This window comes from Pongo abelii, chromosome 14, assembly GCF_028885655.2.
Source record: "Pongo abelii isolate AG06213 chromosome 14, NHGRI_mPonAbe1-v2.0_pri, whole genome shotgun sequence".
Lineage (NCBI taxonomy): Eukaryota > Metazoa > Chordata > Mammalia > Primates > Hominidae > Pongo > Pongo abelii.
The window spans coordinates 48,244,871-48,266,687 of NC_071999.2; the positions used below are offsets into that span (position 1 = coordinate 48,244,871).

The following is a 21,817-nucleotide window of genomic DNA, read 5'->3' on the forward strand; positions in this document are numbered from 1 at the left end:
CTTGGCCATAAGTAGAAATAAATGCTTAATTTTGGGGTTGGGTTAGAACTCATTTTGTTAACTTTTAATTAATCACTCTTCTTAATCTCACATATTTTCTCAAGAGGATGGACAAGTCTCATTTGGGTATGGATGGCCATTAACCTTGGTCTGGGGTCCATACAGAGCATAGGCTCTAGAATCCCTAGGCCACAAAGAAGGTTCGGACATAGAGTTCACAGCACACGACCTCAAATAATATATCTAAGTATTGTTCTTCTAAATTATTTATGTAGTATATAAAATTTGCCTTTCTCTTCGAAATGCAAATATTATTGAGGTTATTTCCTTTCCTGTTGAGGAACTCAGTATCTTCTCTATGTGGTAATATCTAGCCATTATTATGGGCTGTTTATGTCATTATTTACCAAGTAGGGGCTTAGCTTTAATTAAAAAAAATCAGTGAATCTTCCTCTGTTCCTAAATTCCAATCAAGTACAAAAGCTTCCCTATTTATAAATTGCTTTAAATGATAGCTGAATTAACCAATACACTGTTAATATCTACTGCCTATTATCCATGAGAACAAAAACAAATAAGATTTTAAAGTCCAACAGCAGGGACTGATTAAAGAAATTAGAGTACATCTGTGGCATGAAATATTAGGCAGTCATTAAAAATCACAAAACAACTGATATCACAGAAAACACAAATGATCTTTAGAGTCTATTATGAATAACTATATACTAACAAATTGCAACACCTAGAAGAAATGGATAAATTCCTGGACACATATAATCTACCAAGATTGAACCATGGAGACATAGAAAACCTGAACATACCAATAATAAATAATGAGATTGAAGCAGTAATAAAAAGTCTCTTACAAAGAAAAGTTCAGCACCTGATGGCTTCACTGCTGAATTCTACCACGTATTAAAAAAGAAGAACAAATAGTAATCCAACTGAAACTATTAAAAAAAACCACAGGCCAATATTCATGATAAACATAGATGCAAAAAATCCTCAGCAAAATACCAGCAAACCTAATTCAGCAACAAATTAAAAAGACCATTCACCATGACCAAGTGGGATTCATCCCAGAGATTCAAGGATGGTTTAACATATGCAAATAATAAAGTGGTACATCACATTAACAGAACCAAGAATGGAAACCATATGATGATTTCATAGATGGTGAAAAAGCATTTGGGAAAATTCAACATCTCTTCGTGATAAAAACTCTCAACAGACCAGGTATAGAAGGAACATACATCAAAATAATAAAGACCATATATGACAAACACAGTTAACGTCATACAAGATAGGGAAAAATGGAATGTGTTTTTCCTCTAATATCTGGAAAAAGATGAGAATACCCATTTTACCACTTTTACTCAGCATAATACTGGAAGTCCTACACAGAGCAATTAGGCACGTGAAAGAAAGAGCACCCAAATTGGATGGAAGAAGCCAAATTAGCCTTGTTCACAGATGACATGATCTTATTATTTAGAAAACCCTAATGACTCCGCCAAAAAACTGGTAGAACTGATGAATTCAGTAAAGCTGTAGGATACAAAATCAATGTACAGAAATCACTAGTATTTATATATGCCAACAGCAAACAATCTGAAAAATCAAGAAAACTCATTTATAATAGCTAAAAAAATGTAAAATGCCTAGGAATAAGTTTAAGTGAAGAAGTAAAAGATCTCTACAAGGGCAGTTATGAAATACTGATGAAGAAATTGAAGATTACACAAAAAAATGGAAAGATATTCCATGCCCATGGATTGGAAGAACTGATATTGTTAAAAAGGTCAATACTACCTGAAGCAATTTACAGATTCAATGCAATCGCTATCAAGATACCAGTGACATTCTTCATAGAAACAGAAAAAAGTCCTAAAATTTACATGAAACAACAAAAGATCCCAAATAGCCAATGCAGTCCTGAGTAAAAAGAACTAAGCTACAGGCATCACATTACCTGACTTCAAAATATACTATGAAGCCACAGTAACTAAAACAGCATGCTACTAGCATAAAAACAAACACATAAGACTGTTAAGAGTAGAGAACCTAGAAATAAATCCATGCATTTATAGCCAACTGATTTTCAACAAAGGTGTCAAAAACATAGATTGGGGAAAGGACAGTCTTTTCAATAAGTGGTGCTAGCAAAACAGTATGCAGAAGAATGAAACTAGACCCCTATCTCTCACCATGTACGGAAATCAAGTCAAAATGGATTAAATATGTAAATGTAAGACCTGAAAGTATGAAACTACTAGAAGAAAACATTGGGGAAATGCTCCAGGACACTGGTCTGCGCAAAGATTTTTTGAGGAAAACCTCAAAAGCACAGGCAGCAGAAGCAAAAATAGACAAATGGAATTACATCAAGCTAAAAAGTATTTGCACAGCAAGGGAAACAATCAACAAACTGAAGAGCCAACCTACAGAATGGGAGAAAATATTTGCAAACTCTCCATCTGACAAGTGATTAAGAACCGTAATATAAGGAATTAAAACATAAGGAACTCAATAGCAAAAAGACAAATAATCTGATTAAAAATAGGCAAAATATCTGAATAGACATTTCTTAAAAGAGGATATACAAATGGCCAACAGTTATATGAAAAAAGAAAGATGAACATCACTAATCATCAGAGAAATGCAAATCAAAACCACAGTGAGATGTCATCTCACCTCAGTTAAAATGGCTTTTACCAAAAAGACAAAAAATAATGGATGGCGGTAAGGATTTGAAGAAAGGGGAACCCTAGTATGCTGTTAGTGGGAATGTAAATTAGTAGAGCTGTTGTAGAAAACAGTATGGAGTTTCTTCAGAAAAGTAAAAATAGAGCTACCATATGATCCAGCAATCCCATTACTGGGTATATATTCAAAAGAAAGAAAATCAATATTCCAAAGAGATATATTGATATATTGCAGTACTATTCACAATAGTCAAAATAAAGAATCAACCTAGTGTCCATCATCAGCTGAATGGATAAAGAAACTGTGGCATATATATACACAATGGAATACTATTTAGCCATACAGAGAATGGAATCCTGTCATTTGCAGCAACATGAATGAAACTGGAGGTGATTACGTAAAGTGAAATAACCCAGACATAGAAAGTTAAACACCACGTGTTCTCACTCGTATGGGGGAGCTAAAAAAGTGGATCTCATGAAGATAGAGAGTAGATTGGTTGCCAGAGTCCAGGCAGGGTTAAGGTTAGGGATGAAGAGAGGTTGATTATTGGGTACAAGAATACACTTAGATAGAATAGAGTTTGATAGTTCAGTAGGTTGACAAGAGTTAACAGTAATCTATTGTATATTTCAACATAACTAAAAGAGAAGAATTTGAGTGTTCACAGACTAAAGAAAAGCATTTAAGGCAAATGATATCCAATTGGCCTGATTTGATCATTATTCATGATATGAATATATGAAAATATCACAGGTAGCTGAAAATATGTACATCTATTATGCCCTGATAAAATACATTTTAAAAACCTATTTAATAACATGGGCAAATGCTCATTATTGATAAAGAAAAATGTAGGTTGTAAAATTGTCCATATGATATGCTATAAATTTGATAAAAATGTATATACATGCACATAAACAAAGATAATGGAAACAGAAAGAAGTAGAAACTAATTTGTGAGTGGTGAAGATGGCAAATGGTTATCTTTTTATTTTTTTCTGCATTTCTACATTTTCCACAAAAAGAAAATGGTACTTAGGGAAAACAGTATTTATGCATATTTATATGTATGTATATTGGCTCTATAAAAGTTACCAAACTCCATTCAAAACAATTGCTTTTGCATTTATCTCTGGTAGGATTATCATGAACCTTTCTGGAGGAGGACATTCTGTCTCCAAAATGGGTAACTTTTGTTCAGATCTTGGTTTTATTTATATAGGTATCCATGTCCATGTCAGACCATTTCATACAGCACTGAAATTTGTTTCCTTTGCCTGATTTTCTCTAACCTGGCCTGGAGGAAGAAGGTATTTTCACTTCTCTAAACTCAATCTGTCAGCTTTATTAAACCTGCTAATCCTGTTACATGCTCCAAATTCACTAATGACCAAGCAGGTACCACCAACTCCGGCCCTGATAAAAAGGACAAACTTCTAGCCCCAGCCTCCAGCAGCGGAAACATAGTCAGTTGGCATTGAGGTGTCTGGGAAGGAAACTTCTCTGAGCCTTGACTGGATACAAGAACACTCACCATGAACCAGCTTCTGTCTGTTTTTGACAGCAGTTCCCTCTCTAATCCTTCCTTGGAGCTCTGTATATGCTGGGATGGGGGTGTCCTAACAAGGTCCCTTTGCAATCATTGACCTTTTCAAGAGTGCTGGGTTGGGACATGTGTGGATTTTTTCAGATGGAACTATGGGTTTCACAGTGAATTGCAGCACATGCAGTTAATTCACAGCAGAAAATGTAGTGAAACAGCTGGAAGAAGGCAGCTGCATAGGGGCAGGGGTTGTAGAGGGAGAGTAGGGTTAGAGGTGGGGAAGGGAACATTGGCAGGAGAAAAGCAATAATGTTACAGGGCTATAACTGGGAGAGAAGAGCAAGTTCTGGGTATGAGCATTTAATATGTGGACAGGGTAATATATTCAATAGGGTAAAGGAAATATTAGTCCATGAAAAGTCCACCTTCTTGACTTCAGGCATCTGCAGAGCAAAGGTGACCTCAGACATCTACAGATATGGGCCCATCCCTCTCTAAAGGGAAGACAAAGTGGCTCCTGATTTTCCAGTTGAGCTTTTTTGGAGGCCGTAAAGTTCTCTGTACCACTCATTGTGCCCCACTCCTACTAGACTCTTCTCCCAAGCCTACCATGGAGCCAGTCCTTCCAAAAAAGGTCTCGTCTCCAGAGGATTGCTGGAAAAATACAAATAAATTACTTCAAGCTCATCATTCCCACTGTGATACTGACCTGCAGGCAGAGAATGAGTCCTGATGGAATGAAACAGGACTAGCTGGTTTTGGTAAGTGAAAGGCATGATGACTTGGAGTCAGCTCCATGTGGGGGCAGAAATCACATCTTTACTACTCACCACAGGGTCTCCAAAACCTTGCCCAGTGCCCAGTGTGTCAAGGCTGGGTAACAGTAATGTCTAACATGTGCTGATCACATCAGCACTGCAAAGCAAAGCTCACAGTGACCCTATGAGGTAGGTATGGTTATTACCTTTATTTTGGAGGTGAACAAAATGGAGGTGCAGGGGTTCAGTGTATGGCTCAGGGTCACCCAGATTGAAACTGGACTGCTTCATGTCCGGATCTGTTCTTAACCTCTACACTCTGCTGCCTCCCTCAATGAATGTTCTACCAAGTAGAAAGTGATGTCAGGCTGTGTGGGGGCACAAATGAGGTCTCTGTACAGGTCACGGGCAGCAAGGAGGAAGGCTGGAAGGAGAAACATATGGAGCAGGATGCAAGAGCTGCAACACCTTTGGTCCCATGCTAGTATTTGCTGGGCTCAGTCCTGGTGGGTCTGGGCTCATTTTCCTTTTTTTTTTTTTCTTTGAGACAGAGTCTTGCTGTAGCCCAGGCTGGAGTGCAGTGGCGCGATCTCGGCTCACTGCTACCTCTGCCTCGTGGGTCCCAGTTCAAGCAATTCTCCTGCCTCAGCCTCCCGAGTAGCTGGGATTTACAGGCATATGCCACCATGCCCAGCTAATTTTTGTATTTTTAGCAGAGACAGGGTTTCACCATCTTGGCCAGGCTGGTCTTAAACTCCTGACCTCGTGATCCACCTGCCTCAGCCTCCCAAAGTGCTGGGATTACAGGTGTGAGCCACCGTGCCCGGCCTCATTTTCCTTTTGATAGAGCTGTGGGTTGGGGTGAGGAAGGTGTGAAACCTTATATTTGTCCCTTTCTGTTTTGTCTGCTCCTCTCCCAGTTCAAGATCGGGGCCCCTAAGACCAGGCAGCAAGTTCTGGGAAGAAAGAATCCAGCCTGAGTTGTTTTTTACCTTTAGAAAATACGGTCCCATTCTTTCGTAGAGGTTGTCTTTTTCTTTTTTGCCTTGTTTGGTACATCAGTATGTATTCTCTCTCACACCTCCCTACCTAAAGGGTGGAAGCTACACTCAGAAACTGAGCAGAGGACTCAGCACATGCAGAGGTTCCCTCACATACATCATTAAAATACATGGTAAACGATAGCCTTCTGCTGTGCTGTACTAAACTTGAAGAATGTTCTTTACACATATCTCTTCCATACGCTCCTAACGTCTTTACTCTGACAGATTTAAAGACAGCTCCAAGGATTTACTTTCTTAAGGAGGTGACATGAAAAACTGAAAAGTCTTTTTTCTTTTGTGTTTTTGTTTGTTTTATTGGTGGATGGGAAGGGTGTTCTGTTTGACAGTGGCAACCTTCAGCGTCACCAATTAAACCTCTTTACAAATTGCAAATGATTTATTTAACCCCAGTGTGGGAGTGTGAATTGAGCAAATAGAGGAATGTGAGGTAGCAACTTTCCTATAACAGAAACAAGGATGGGAGGAGAGAAAATTCATGGAAAGCTTTTAGATCAAATTGTTTTAAACATTGCTGGCTGAAGCTGTCACTGCATTTCATTCCTCCTACCTGATCCTACAGTTCTCCCTCCCCATCCTTCCCCTTCACCAGACACACACATGCAAGGATCATAGGTGGCGATCCTGCTGGGAAGAAGGTCATCAAAAAAGATGCAAGATAAGAACATGATATATATATATATTTTTTTACAATTTAAGATGTCGATATCTGTTATACATAATTACCAGGGACCAGGTTAGTTATTCAGCAGTCCTAGGAACGTGGAAATAGCTCAGAGACAGAGATGAAAAGAAAATTTATAGGTTTGCTTTCCAGGAAAGAAAATTGGGTCTGAAACAACTGAAATCCTTAAAGGAACTGGAATACAGGTTAGTTTTAAATTTGGTTACACTTAAATGGTTGACTTGCCTATCTGTCGTTAATATATCCAGTTCCAAATACAAAGAGAAAACAACCAGCAGGTGTGAGCGTGAACTGCGCAAGTCCTCTTGGAGAACAAGGCCTTTGCAGTTGACTTCAGTTTCTGGCCCTAACAGTTTTAAATCTGCTTTCAGAAAACTTTTCTCCTGGGCATGTCTTCTCAGAAGATCTTGTGATAAGGGGAAAGGGTTGGGCTTTTTAAGGGTGTGTCTGTTTTGAGACCTCAAGCATGCTGGGCAATGTGTTGGTCAGATCCTGGTGGTACACAGTAGAACGTAAAAACAACAGAAAAGTAATACTAACAAACAGACCATAAGCTAGATGAGTCTTGAGACTAAGACAAATGAGGAAATTCAAGACTCTATGTATCATTTAGTGGATTCCTTCAGGACGACTAATAGATACTACAAGGGTGCAGCAGCCGTACCGGCATTCTGAATGCCAGGCAATTCCAGAAGTTTGAAGCTCCCTGTCAGACTCCACCACACAGCTATTAATATACAGAAACCCCCAGAAACAAATATGAGATGCACCCAAGATTTATGGATATGTTAATTACAGAATTATTTATAATAGCAAAAACAGGAAGTTAAATGCCTGACACACAGGCGTGTAGTTCAATTATATCATATCTACATTATACAGCCATTAAAAATCATGTCTTTGAGGAACATTTGGTGACAAGAAAAATATTTATGGTATAATGAAAAATCAAAAAGGTACAAAACTGAAGACAAGATGATAGTATTTATTTATTCATTTATTTATGGGCTTTTCCCTCTGGTCATATACATGACTAGAAAAAATAAAGTGTTAATGGTGGTTATCTCTGAGTAATGAGATACCAAGATTTTTTTTCCTTACCCCTATAATATTCTTTTCTTTCTATAATTTGCAAGCTTCAAACATACTTTTGTTTTTTATAATAAAACAATAGTGGTTTTAAAAAAACAATTGTCAGCTCTCACAAGAACACTCAGCTAAGTTGGCACCAGTCCACTGTATAATTGTTATTAATAAATGATAATGCATGAAATTCCTGCCCCCAGATGTAAATAGTTATAATGAAAAATAATTTATTTGTCTCAGACAATAGCCTTTGGGCCAGAGGCTTTAAACCTTGTGTTCTGCCTTAAAATTCATCCTGCCAAAAGTCCTGTCTGCTATATTAAATACTTTTTTATTTGTTGAGACAGGGTCTCGCTCTGTCACCCACGTTGGAGTGCAGTGGTGTGATCTCAGCTCACTGCAACCTCTGCCTCCTGGGCTCAAGTGATCCTCCTGCTTCAGCCTCCCAAGTAGCTGGTACTACAGGTGCGCCATGTTGCCCAGTCTGGTCTTGAACTCCTAGGCTCAAGAGAACCGCCCACCTCAGCCTCCCAAAGTGCTGGGAATACAGACATGAACCTCCACACCCAGCCTATATTAAATACTATTGATGCATGAAGAGAGAATTAATACTTGTTGAGTGTGTACGCTAGACTTGGTGTTAATATGGTTTCATTTAACACAAATGAGGAAGGTGAAGTTCAGAAATAACTTGCCTCAGTCACATGGCTACTCAGTGATCAAAGTGGATTCAAACCCTCTCAGTCGGGTTTGAAGGCCTCGTCTCTTTCGACCACCACAAGGCTGGTGGCAACTTCAGATGAGACGTAGACTTCATTTCAGACATTTAAGAATAGATTTGCAAAATATGTTGCCAGTGCTCCTAATGTGAGGGCAAAATAATTGATGATTATTTCTTTTCTTTCACATGCCCTAGTGGAGGTACTGGGGAAACTGCCAAAAGGAGACAAAGTTCAGACAGAAAAGAGGATAAGCGAGTAATCCACCAACTGGGAAACCCCTGATAAAACAGGCAGTGATTGTAAAGATTAGCCCAGCCCTCTGCCTAGGGAGGGAGGTGGCCAGCCGCAGTGACTGGCAAGGACTGTCAGGCTCTGTTACTTCACAAATATCTCCCCCACCCCCTAGGTCAAGGTGCTGCTCTTCCTTCCTACTGGGCCAGAACCCCATCTCTCAACAGTCATTGCTTCCAGTTGATTACAAAGCCTACATCATAGACTCTAGACAGGTATCTTAAAAAAGCTGAAAACTTTCCTGTAGAAGGGACAAAGACCTCGAAGATTATCTCACTTTACTTTTTCCATTGAATAATAAATGACTTTTAAAATTTTTCAAAAAGGGCCTATGGGCTAGATACTGTGTTAGGCCTGTCTTTACATGTATCATCTAATTCAATCAGCAGATCAATTTATAATCAAAACATCTTAGCTAGAACCTCACAATTACAAGTACTTCCACATACATTATCTCATTTGCTTCTCACAATAAGCCTTAAGGAAGGCAACGTAGGAGTTATCCCCATTTTACAAACTAGGAAATTGAGGCCCACTGCCACTTTGTCTGCCTTATTGGAACAGACAGCAGCTTCCCTGGAAGCCACAGAGGGACTGGCCGTATGTGGAGTGGATATGAAGGTTTTGGTTGAGAATGTGGCAGCCATGTGTCCCTGGAAGACAGGGTGCTGAAAAAGGGTTTTAGGGTAAGGATGGGGGTCATGAATATGAGAGTGGAAAGATAAACTATGTCTCACAACATTGCCTATGGGGAGCTCTGTAAGAATGGCTTCCTCCTCTGGCTTTCCACTTTCTCAATCCTATTCACTCCCCAAAACCAAACCCAAGTCCCACAGATCCAGGAAACCTTTCTTGATTATCTAGCACAAAGAAACCATACGGGTAACACCTTAAGGTTTTCCCAGGCCTTAGCTCATTACAATATTATGACATGTTTCTGAGATAGGCTTTGCCATTCTTTTTACAAGTGAGAAAAAGGAAGCTCAGAGAGGTTAAGTAACTTGTCAGGCTGACACATTTAATAAGCAGCAAAGTCTGGATTTCAAATTACATCACATCATAGCTGCCTCAACTTCTTGTATACTTATCATGTCCTGTATCTTGTCATGTGTTTCTTAATTCATTAACTCAGTTATAAGTTCCCCGAGGGCAGACAACTAGTCTTATATTTCTTTGTAACCCCCATTTCTGTTCCCCTAGAACTTAGCAGAGCACTATGAGCACATAAGTCCTCAATAAACATCATATGTTAAATATCTGCTGGGTAGGAACAATAATGATTAAGTGGGATTTTTTTGATACTCTGAATATTAGGCTTTCTGTTGTATATAATTAAAACAAGAGTGAACAAGAAATATATAATTTCTCCTAGCTCTAGTGTAATCAGGCATTCATTATCATGTCTAATTCTGTGTTCGGTGAAAAGAACTGCTTAGTAAGCATTTTCTTTGATGAGGATAATCAAATACAGATATCAGAGAGATTTAAAAAAGACAAAATCATCAAACATATGGAGAGGCAATGATCTACATGGTATAATATTCCATCTGAGACTAAAGAACTTTCAAGGCAAAAAGAATACTTGTTTACTTTTTGACAATTGGATATTCAAGGAACACTAAGAGAGGAAGTCACAGTGTAACTGGGATCTTGTACCATCACACATTATTCTCTATCAAGAAGATGGATGCACTGTGCTACTGTTCTGGGTGAGGAACAGAGAAGGAGTACACTTCAAGGGCTATTCTGAGAGAAGGGGTTTGCTCTGAGATCTTTTCAGCATGTCAGTCATTTAGGTACCACCTTCGCTGGCAGGCAAACTTAATGAATATACATGCAATGCGCAACTGATTACCCTGTCGGGTCTCTTTCTATTTCCCTCCCAGTATATCATCAGTTACAGTTTTGGAAATACAAAGAGCTCAAACAGACTCACTGAAATTATAATTTTTGATGGTGGGGATTAGCTCACAGACTTCTAAATTGACATTTGATAAACTAGGCTAACAATAGCAGTGCCTGTCAATCACATTTTCTTGCCAAACCCTACATATTAATCTTAAGCTGCTGAGAGGCAGAGCTGCTGATTTCCTTTATGTGGTAGATAAAGTGCTACATCCCCATGTGTTCAACCAACATCAAGCAAGAAGAACAAATACCAGGTTTGTGGTACCTACATTTGAATCCTCATGGCTGTGGCCATTGGTCTCGACCAATTCCTTGGTACCTTTTAACTGCAAATTTTAAGGAAAAACAACACAAAACAAAAAAATGAATAAGCAAGCAAATCTCTTAAGTATATCATCTTGTTAACTGATTCATCTGAGGTTGCATTTTATAAAACTTCCAATGAGGTAAAACAGATGTAGCACATATTTCTAATGAGCCTTATTGGAGCCAGTTTGAGACCAATATTTTATGAAGTTTGATGCCTGGCAAAAGAATAAATGGGTCTTGGTCATTATTTTTTAAATAATAAGATTAGAAAGCAGTTCCATAGGCATAAAATGTATAAAATCGGTTCTTAAGAATAATAAATGATTTCATTTCCTAGTTGGATTGCTATGAATTTAAACCCTGCAGTGTTTGCAAGTTGCCACCAGCAAAATGATGTTATATTAACGATTATTTGTGAATGATGCATTTTCAGCTGCTTTTAACATGCTATTGTGCTACTAGACAGGTCCTCCTTGAGAATATATTTGAATGACTGACATCTCTGGAGGACTAAAGATGGTTGCTTCTTTGGTAGAGAAAGAGTTTGGATGACATCTCCTTGGCCGCTGAGGCATTAGAAGAAATGATATTTCTCTAATGAGATTTTTAACAGTGAATATTTGAAAACATTTCTCTTTCTCGGAGACTTAGGAGTAATCAGTTATAAGGAGGTTTCAGGAAACCTTTAGTTGTCATTTTATCCTATCCTGATGCAAAACAGACATTTAGAATCAGACGGCAAAGGAAGAGGGTGAGCTGGCTTGCAACTGTTTTGCCAGTATTTTTTCCTGACTTAGGAAAGCAGCATCTCTTCCATTATCTTTTTTATGCCTAATACAAAGTATTCATGGTAGGAAAAAATACTTAAGATTTGAAAGAAAATCAATGCACATATACCACCAATGTGTTTGATTCATAACATTGGTTCCTTCTGGCTACCTGTGCATATTAAAATGAAAGCTTCTTTAGTTTTTTAAGGCCAGTCTTAAACTCCCAGCAAAAAAAAGCCCTACCCACTCCACGCCAAAGAAGGGGTTTTGCCAAAGGAATGGCAACATGAAGAAATTGAGGATCGGGTAGTTGATTATGGACCAAAGGCTCTTTGGCTCATTTCCATATCACACCCACTTAAGAAAAAAGTCTGCCCACTGTTCTCTAGGGCAACATCATTGGTGGTTCTACACACGACAGACACAGGGGAGCATGGGCGATGTATGGCATATATGACAATGCAGAGGTGTGCCACAGTGATAGGAATACTGTCTATTATCACAGGACACAAAAGGACTTTTTAAAATCCCCTCACTCTTTTCCTAGCTGAGAGTTTCTTATTGTAGGTATCCCTCATCTTCCTCTTCATCAACCGCTCTGCTCATCCCACCTTAGGTCCTGTAGCTTGTGCTCCCATGAGTTCGAGGGGGGTTAGCTCAGAAGGTCTTGTTCTTTTTCAGCAGAAGTAGAGGACTATTTTGTGAATGTCTGTTCCACCTTTACGTGTTTACCAACATAAATGTGCCAGTTGCTCTCCTCCCTTTTAAATAAACTCCATTCTTCCCATTCCATGATGTCCTCTAACTCTGCCGTCGCTTTTTCTGCTCCTGTTTATTCCCCCCTTACTCCCTGTCTCCTGGCATTGTTCACTCCGCTGTGCTCCACTGCCAGAACCACGGAGGAAACCCCTCCCCACTGCAGCTCCCCACCTCTCCTTCCTCGAGCTGCAGCTCCAGGACAGCTGCTGCTTTGTTCTTCTCTCTGCTCCCTGTTCTTCTCTCCTTTAGCTGCTACTCTCCCCCAGGTAGGGCTGAACATCCTGTCTGATGAAACTGAGGTTTGTGAACAAGCTCCAGAGGTAGGAAGCTATCCTCATTGTAAAGGAGATGAAAGGCAGGAGTCAGTGAGGCCTGGAGGGACCTAGAAAAGCTGCATCTTCGCAAATGGGAAGACTGAGAGCTTAGGGGTTAGCCTGACCTTCCCTGGAGGGGCTGGGGCCTGAGGGTGGGAAAGGTCTGCCCTCAGGACCTATCCTTTCTTGTCAGGATTCCCAGCATGGGGCAATCCTGTGAATAGCAACATTCCAAATCTGCAGAGCAGGATGTATGTTTCCCTGCATGTGTCCATTTGTTTAGGCCACATCTATGTGGGCACTGAAACTGTTTACGCATGGAGTTACTCTACACAAATCCAAAGAAAGCCTCAAAGGCAGTGGTCAGTGGAGGTGAGAGGTGTCATCAGTGCACATCTGTGTGTGGGTGCAGGGACATGGAAAGAAACCTGTACCCTGCATGGCCCCTTTTGCAAGAACCACTAAGGGGTAGCAGGTGAGGGGCTCTTGGACAAACAGCTTGGTAATGGCACCAGCACCCAAAAACATTTGGTGTCAGGCTTAAAGATTCTTGGTATTTTTGCTTGGAAAGAGCTATCCCATTTAAATTAATATTGCAGATTTAAAATTCTTCTCAATTGTATTTTCTAGGTCTTTAATGATTTTAGCTGTTTCGAATCTTCTTCACGTTCTCTTTTTTTAAAATAATGGAGAGTGAAGTGTGATGTTTCACCTATACCTGTGTGTGCTCTGCTCTTTAAAAATGTACACCGTAACAAGACATATCAATACTTTCAGCAAAACTCAGAATCTATTTTTATGACCAGGGTTTGGACTTCAAAATAAAGGATTTGAGTCATTTAGAGAAAAGAGAAATTCATCCCTCCCCACTCCAGTCAAAGCTATCTAAAAGAAAAAAAATCAGGGTGACAGCAGAAAACAACAAAAGCTCAGAGCTATATCTGGTTGATTTGGAGCAAATTTGGACCAACTCAGTTCCACTTTGCTGGGAGTCTTTTCACAATATAACAGTGGAAAGCACAGTGATTTCAGGTCTCCTCAACTGCAGGTCATTGTGAATTCAGTCAACTAGATTTTTCATTTCAATCTATTATATCTGAAATCATACAGAGTCAGCCTCAGTACAAGTTACTGAATTCATCATAAAGATAATTATTAGTTTTATAAAGCATTTTCTTCCAAAGCTATAAAGGTTTATAAACTAATATCTGTACTTTTCTCTCACAAATCCCTCATACCTTTGGGAGAAAATAACTAAAAAGATATTTTCTGGACCCCAAACCATTAAAAAAAAAATCACTCATAAAGTGACATAGACCTGACTTTATATTTTCTCAAATGTCACCTTTGAAGTTATGTATACAGTGTAAGGTTATTTATACAATATAAAACCATGATGTGTGTGAAAAGTTTAAAACAATCTGCATTTGATTACACACAGAGGGTTGGGGTTACTGTATGCAACTTTTTCCTTCAAATTACCATTCGTACATTGTTGGCAGCAAGTGAAGGCCAGAAATAGGAAGGCATTTCAAGAGCTCTCCTGGCTCCTCTCATGTAGACAGTGGGCTTAGATTTCACTCTGCTGCCTGCCAAGTGTTCCATCTTACCCTGCTGTAAGACAATACTTCCAATCCACTTATCAATGTCAGGCCACACTTTTGTATCAAAGAAAGCCAGAATGAAATGATCAGATTTACAAACTTCATATAAAAGGTCTGTTGCTCACCATGGTTAGATAAGTACCCTGATGCACAGGGAAGATATATTTTAAATGTTGCTATGAATCAGTCCTTGTTCATGTGTCTGCAGGAGTCTCATGGGTTATGCTGAACTCATTTTCCTCACTGTTAGACTTAAGAGGAAACCAGCTGCTTACTTTGAAACATACCTCATTGCCAGTATTTTGAAACTTTATCAAAATTTGGTTGTCTTCTGGAAGAAACTTTCACACAACACTGGCAGGCTTGGGCAATCTAAACAAGTATAGGAGTGAGGATAGTGATGCTGGGAATGAGGTTATAAATTCCTCATAGCAAAGCTGCTAGGAAGTTTGACAGGGTTCAGACTAATTGTACTGCAAATTACTTTCAGTAAATGTTTGCACGGGTGACGCACGAGGGAGGTATGCAATGGGGTGTTTGGACTGATTCATAAATCAGAGCTGTTTCATTCACTTACTTGTTCCTGCAGGACTTTTAGTAACGCTTGTGTATGGGACTGCTCTTCCTTTGCTTGTTCCAATTCTGACTTTTTGTTGTTTAACTCCTCCTGGATGGTTAGCAATTGCTGTGAAATTAAAGGATATTTAGCATAAGTAGGATTGAAGGCCAGGTGATTTAAAAATATCCACAATACCCATTCAAAATTATGAGTAAAAGATGTTTACAAGTCTTGAAGCTTAATTCAGACCTCAGTTGACCTTGTGTGTTTTCCGCACTAAATATCAAGGGCATTGCAGTTTTGACACACTGTTAGGTTGTTTGTGATACTGATGCACAAAACTTGTTTTCATATTTGTGAAGGCATCATTATATTCCTTTGAGCAAATGCCTATTTGTAAAACTATATAGGATAGTGCTAATACATTACATTCATAGATGAAAAAATTTTAATATAGTCAACTTGTCCAATGTTGCTTCATTTCACATATTACAGTAAAGCTAGCTTTACAGTAACTCTATAAAGCTACTTTGCCAAGTGGCTGGGACCACAAAAGATCTTTTTACTTTCTCTGTTATGATGGTGATGTTTTATTAGATCAGCAGGACTGAAGTCCAAACTGCAATCAATATATCAGCTGAGAAAACTGCTGATATAAACTGTCAAAACATTAAGCTATGGCCTACACTGCTATTTTTAAGCAGGGCCACTGAAGGGATTTTTGTAAGCCCTGAGCTTCCCTTGCCCTATCAACTTAACTCATGTGAAGGCTTTCCTCGTCTGCCAAAAGCACAGCGCTGTGCAGTGCGAATTCTTTGGGACATGGTGATATGTTAATATACACATAGGCTGGAGAATACATTCAAGAGCTGCAAAACAGGCCCTGGAAATAGCTCTGACTATTCAGAGCTTCTTGACAAGAAAGGACTAGTTTGAAAAGACAGAAGTGCATTTCTTCTGCTACTGTACATAACAATTGCTTTACTAATGATCTGAAAATGTTAGTGGATTCCTGCCATGAAGAGACCTGTCTCCAATAGCCAGGCTACTTCTTCAGGGCCTTGACAAGCTGGCTGCAGAGCTGCCTGGCCAGTTCCTAACCATCAAAGCCTGGAGAAACACTGGCACTGGATTTCTCAAGCTTAAACCTACCAACTGGAAGGATTAAATTAAATCTCCAAAACTACTGGTTTGGGGGAATTTTGCAGGGTAGGAAGTACTCAGAAAAACACACTGTGCTTTCCCTGGGGCTTGCTTGTTCTGCTAACTACTGTGGCACTGGGTATAAATGTAAGAACCTACTTTGGTAGCATAAACAGTGATTTCTTGTAATTTTCTAAAAGCTCAGTGTGTCCTATTTCACCACCTGCCCGTGGAATAATCAATCACATGTGAGGTAATGTACACATTCCACATGCGCTCACTTAACAATTTGTGGGATTTAATTGTGCATCACTGATTAAAGTACAGAAACCAAGGAGCCCATTTTGCACTTTGGCACACTGACAAGCACCTACATTGTGTCCAGACCGTGGGGAATGGCTCTGTTCCTTCATTCACATTCCTGACTGGCCCTAGAACAGTTCCAAAGGGAACTGGTGCCCTGACTTGGATAATGCTGAGTGAATTTTACTTCATGAGACGATTTCAAATCCAATCCTTAAACCTCTTTTGAAAAATGAGCCAAATGAAAGATAGGAAGTTGTCTTCAAAGGTAGGTAGCTTATGTTTGCTTATTGCAGCACTTGAGGTGGCAAAACCAAAAATAACTGATGCCCAGAAGAAGGGAGGTGGACATTAATAATGGTGTATCTGTATCATCAGACACTATGCAGCCATTTAAAATGAAGTTGCACAAATGTCTTCTAATGACACAGAAGAAGCTCAAAAAGCACTGCTCAGCAAAAAATACATTCAGGTTACAAAATTTAACTTTGCAGCATATTCATAGGAAAGGATCTAGATGCTATCTCTGGGTGGGTGGGTTCATGGATCTTTCTTTTTTGCTTGTCAGTTTTCTGGTATATCTGTAACACATACTGCTTTAGTAATGAGAAAAAATCAAATGAATTTAAGATTGGGGAAGAACAAAGAAAGGAATACTACTTGGACACCTCTCTCAGCTATTACCAATACTGTGAATAAATAAGAGGGAGAAGTGCATTGGAGTCTTCATTTCATCCACACACTTACAACTCTTCCTTCTATTAAAACACACACACACACACACACACGCGTGTGTGTGCATATACACCCCTTTCTCTTGACCACTCTTCTTTTAGCCTCCCTCTTATCTCATCCATTCTTGGATTCACACTTTTTAAATGAAATGTCTTCCCTCTCATCAGTGCTTCCTTTTCTTCTTATGTGTCAATGATGTAGTGTCTAGATTTTTATTTCAATGTGTTTTTCCAAAACATATAGTCATTGTTTTGTGTGTATTTGTATGTGATATTATGTTTCTTATTGTTTACTATGTTTTAAATTAGCATTATGTTTTTAAGATCCATCCATGTTACTATTTTTTGTTAATAAATGAATTTATTAAAAAATCTAATAGATTTTCCCCTTTTATTCCCCAAATGTGCTATACATAAGGAAACTTTGAAATTCCTTGAGATTTCACTGAGCTTGATTTATTATTATTTTTTATTATACTTTAAGTTCTGGGATATATGTGCAGAACGTGTAGGTTTGTTACATAGGTATACACTTTACTATTTTATGTGTCTAATCCATGCTTCTGATGGGGTACATCCACCCCATTTTACCCAACCCACTCTGACAGTGAAGGCCATTCAGATTACCCTAATTCTTCCCGCTGTATACAAGCCTGCAATGGAACATGCTAGTGCAAGTTCCCTTATGGCCCTATGGGAGGATTTCCCTGGGATGCATATCCAGTGGTAGAGTGAATTTGTCAAAGCTGCTCTCTGGGATGGTTATGCCAGTCTACCTGCCTGTCAGTGGTGTGTAAGAGCTGCTGTGCTCTACTGAATAATAACACTAAAAGCATTGTTCAGCTTTCTAATTGTTGCCAGTTTAATAGAACACCAAGATTCTTCATCTTTGAAAAATTTTATACTTCTTTGATTCCCTGTGATTTTAAGCATCTTATATACTTGCTAGCTATAGGGGTTTATTTATAATTTTTAAAATAGTCAAGAGCAGTGGTTCTGAATTCTGACTCTCCATTAACATTATCTGGGAAGATTTTCAAAATAATACTTATTTCTGGGCCTGACAGAAGAACAATTAACTCAGAATATTGGGAGGTGGGACCCAGGCACTGACCATTTTTAAAACACCTTCACAGGTAATTATTCTAATGTGTAACTGGGGATGAAAACCACTGTATCCTGAAACGCTTATTTAATCTTGCTTATTTAATTTTCAGTCTACTATAATGTGACTTTAATCCCTAGTACTCTACTCAAACTGTTCTCACTACAGTCACCAGTGCCTTGCTAATTGGCAACTAGTATTCCAGGTTCTTTTCTTCTCACTACACGCTCTCTCCAGGGGATCCTATTCACGCCCATGGCTTTAACTACACATCACATGTGCTGGTGCTTTACAACACTGCCTTTACAGCCTCTGCCTCTTTCTTACCACCTACCAGACCCTTCACTTCCTGTGTTTCCAACTGTGCCCACTGGCACACTACCCTTCCCACCCCAACTAGTCTAAACCTCTTCCCCTGGTATCCAGAGTTAAAACCTTGAAGTCAACGCCGGCCCTTTCATCAGCTTCACAACCTCTTTGCCGGTTCCTTGACCTTTTCTCCATCCCATCCTTGCTGTCATAGTAAAGGCTACCATCTCCTGTCCTCTGGGTTCTTCCTGTTCCCCCTGCCATTTACCCGACACTCCTGAGAGAGTTGACTTCCTATGAATTAAAGTGCTCCCATGATTAAAAGTACTGTGAATTCTCTAACCCCTATAGATAAAATCTAAACCACTAAACTCATCCTTCCCCAGACATGCCAGCTGCTTCCATGACTTACGACAAGTTTACCACTCAGAATTCTGCCTGGCTGATTCCTACTCATTCTTTAAGCACCACCTCAAATGTTGCTTTTGGCCCAAGATCAACTCAGATGATGCCTTTGTAAAATTGAAAAGAGCCCCATCCTCTCTAGGTAGAGACAATCCCTCACCAGGCATATGGTTGGGCACTGGCTTTGAGGCTTGATTTCATTCCCACTTACCCCTTTGGCCTGCTGCTCTTGTCCGGGGCAGAACCTACACTATGAAATGTGGTAGCCTTGGGTTCTTCCTCCATAAAAATGTTCTCTAATCACTGAAGCAAAGTTAGTTCATCTATCTTCTTGCTCCCAAAGCACTTAATACAGTATACTGCATTTCATATCTGTCTCCCCAACCAGACTACATTCACCAATATTAAGGTCAAAGATTAGGTTACCTCTAATATATAATAGCTGCTGAATGAATAAATGAATAAATGAAGGGATAAATGAATGTTTGCTCTTGTTTCCCCACTTCTATGGGATTAAACCATGATCCAACAACAAACAATAAAAAAAACCCCACCAAAACAACAACAAAAACAACCCTCCAAAAAACCACCTGAGGAATGATAAACTACAAATGTATTGTTCTAAACATATGGATACATAAAACTTTTTGAGGAAAACAGCAGTTTCATTTAAGACATTTTGATTCATTACTTGGCAGTTCCAGATATCCTTTTTAATCTGAAAAGAAATATTTCTCAACAGGCTAAGGAAATCGAATCAATGAATTTATAATTACATAATTTATTCTTCAAGTTTCACCACAATAAGAACAAAATCACCACTATCAGAAAAATAAAATCACTCCTAGACTGTTTTCTGCATTCTACAAAGTTAATGTGCTCTTTTGTTTTCAAGGTATAAACTCATAATCTAATATTTATATATTCAAAACGATGGTGATTCAAAACTGCCACTCTTCATTTGACTAGAGGTCCTATAAAAACAGGGAAGTAGTTCACAACTAGATGATTTAAGTCAGCCTTTCTGGTCTTTTTCACTTGCAATTTATGAGTCTCTATAATATTCTTTCCAGTTTGAATTTTTAAGTACTAAAGTGCCTCAATTATAGAAGTTCATAAGCAGCTAGAACTTAATCAGAAGAGTCTCTTGGTTGGATTGGCTGATGGCAGCATAATTTTAACATTTGAGAGTGTGGCATTAAACAGATGCACTATTACATTCTTTGGTGGTTACAATTGAGTGTGTTCCAATTAGACAATTATCCATATGCCAATCAAGTGGAAACACTTGGGCAGACCATAAGCAGGTAAATAAATGCTGTACCTGACACATCTTGATATTTCCAGGCCACTGATTTAATGGGAAGCATTTGTAATGCTCTTTGGGGATGCAGACTTCAGTATGTAATGGGTCTTTCTTTCTGACAAATTCAAAGAGCATTACAAATGTTATTTGGAGCCCTAGAATAAGTGAGGTCACATTTCCATTTTTACAGATGGGAGAATCATGGGCACATAGAGATTAAGTCATGTATCCAAGGTCATGCTGTCTGGGAGAGACCTACCACTTGCACAACTCAATTTTCCTACCTCAACCCATGGTTTCTATCCTGGCAATCACACTGCACTGTGAATTTGGAATGGAAATCAGAACATGCCAAACTTAAAATCCTCCTAGCAACGATTTCTATCTAAACATTCATCATTTCCACTTAGGAGCCAGGCTTGTTAGAGACATGCTTTTGTGTATACTTCTGTGAGCGGTGTGGTAAATTTGACATCCGTTTAAGAACAACAACCCCTTCCTTGTCTTTTTTCTTAAATTGTATAATTTTGTTACCAAGGTGAAGTTTTTATATAGTTAACAGATTATATAAGTTTGGTTCCATGAAAGTCATAGATGACAGTGCAAATACCCTATGTGAAATACATCAGCCACATCTTGTTGTAAGCTGAAACTCACAGGATTGTGATTAATTCAGGAATCTTTGGCAGGATAGTGTGGGGTTAGGGGAACTTCTGTGGGATGGAGGAGTAAGTACCCTTTCTAAATTTAGGCTGGTGGTGGGTCAGGTAAACTAACACAAGGTAGATAGATATAGACAGTGACTGACACCAACACACACACACACACAAACACACACACACACACAATTTCTTTTCTTCTTCTCTTTATTTCAGGATTTCCCCAGTGCTTGGCTCTTTGTTTAGTTCTAAAACAATCTGCTAATATTTATTCATTCATTCCTTTAGTCAACACTGAGCTCCTGCTGTGTGCATGGTACTGGGCTGGGCAATGTGAAGGATACAGAGGAAACAACAGTAAGTAGCCTCTCCTCTAGATGCTGGGTCACAAAGATTCTTACATGTACATGATAACTAAGTCAGGACAGTATAAAGTAAAGTACTCTTACAATGGCTATAACTGGTATGGTTTCCATAGGAATCCAGGAGATTTCCAGGGATCAGTTTAGGGGTCAGGAGAATGAGCTCAGGGGATCCATCTTGAATCACAACTTGTTCCACTTATTGGAAATGAGCCACTGAATATTCACGATAATAGTCTGGAAATATTTGAACCCACAGAATGTTATCAATTTAAATTCAATGTGTTTTTACTCTTTTGGTTCAGTTTTAATAACTGTTGTTCCATCTCTGTAACTTTGCTATAAATCAGATGTCCTACTCAGTGGGATAATCCTTTAAGGCTAGTAGAGTATCACCTAAGGAAATGAGGCCC

The 21,817-nt window shown here is 39.0% G+C and overlaps 1 protein-coding gene across 12 annotated transcripts in view; it reads right to left on the reverse strand.

The window, feature by feature from the left end:
• Positions 1-21,817, reverse strand: part of ENOX1 (ecto-NOX disulfide-thiol exchanger 1) — a 571,794-nt gene that overhangs the window by 39,932 nt on the left and 510,045 nt on the right. For 9 of the 12 annotated variants that reach the window (XM_054528960.2, XM_063714804.1, XM_054528961.2 and 6 more), the window contains 2 exons: positions 15,097-15,204; positions 11,033-11,089 (listed from right to left, as the gene is read on the reverse strand). In XM_054528960.2, coding sequence (XP_054384935.1) covers positions 11,033-11,089; positions 15,097-15,204 — 165 coding nt within the window. The remainder of the gene's footprint in view (positions 1-11,032; positions 11,090-15,096; positions 15,205-21,817) is intronic. The other 3 variants (XM_063714808.1, XM_063714809.1, XM_054528965.2) reach the window with 1 other exon arrangement.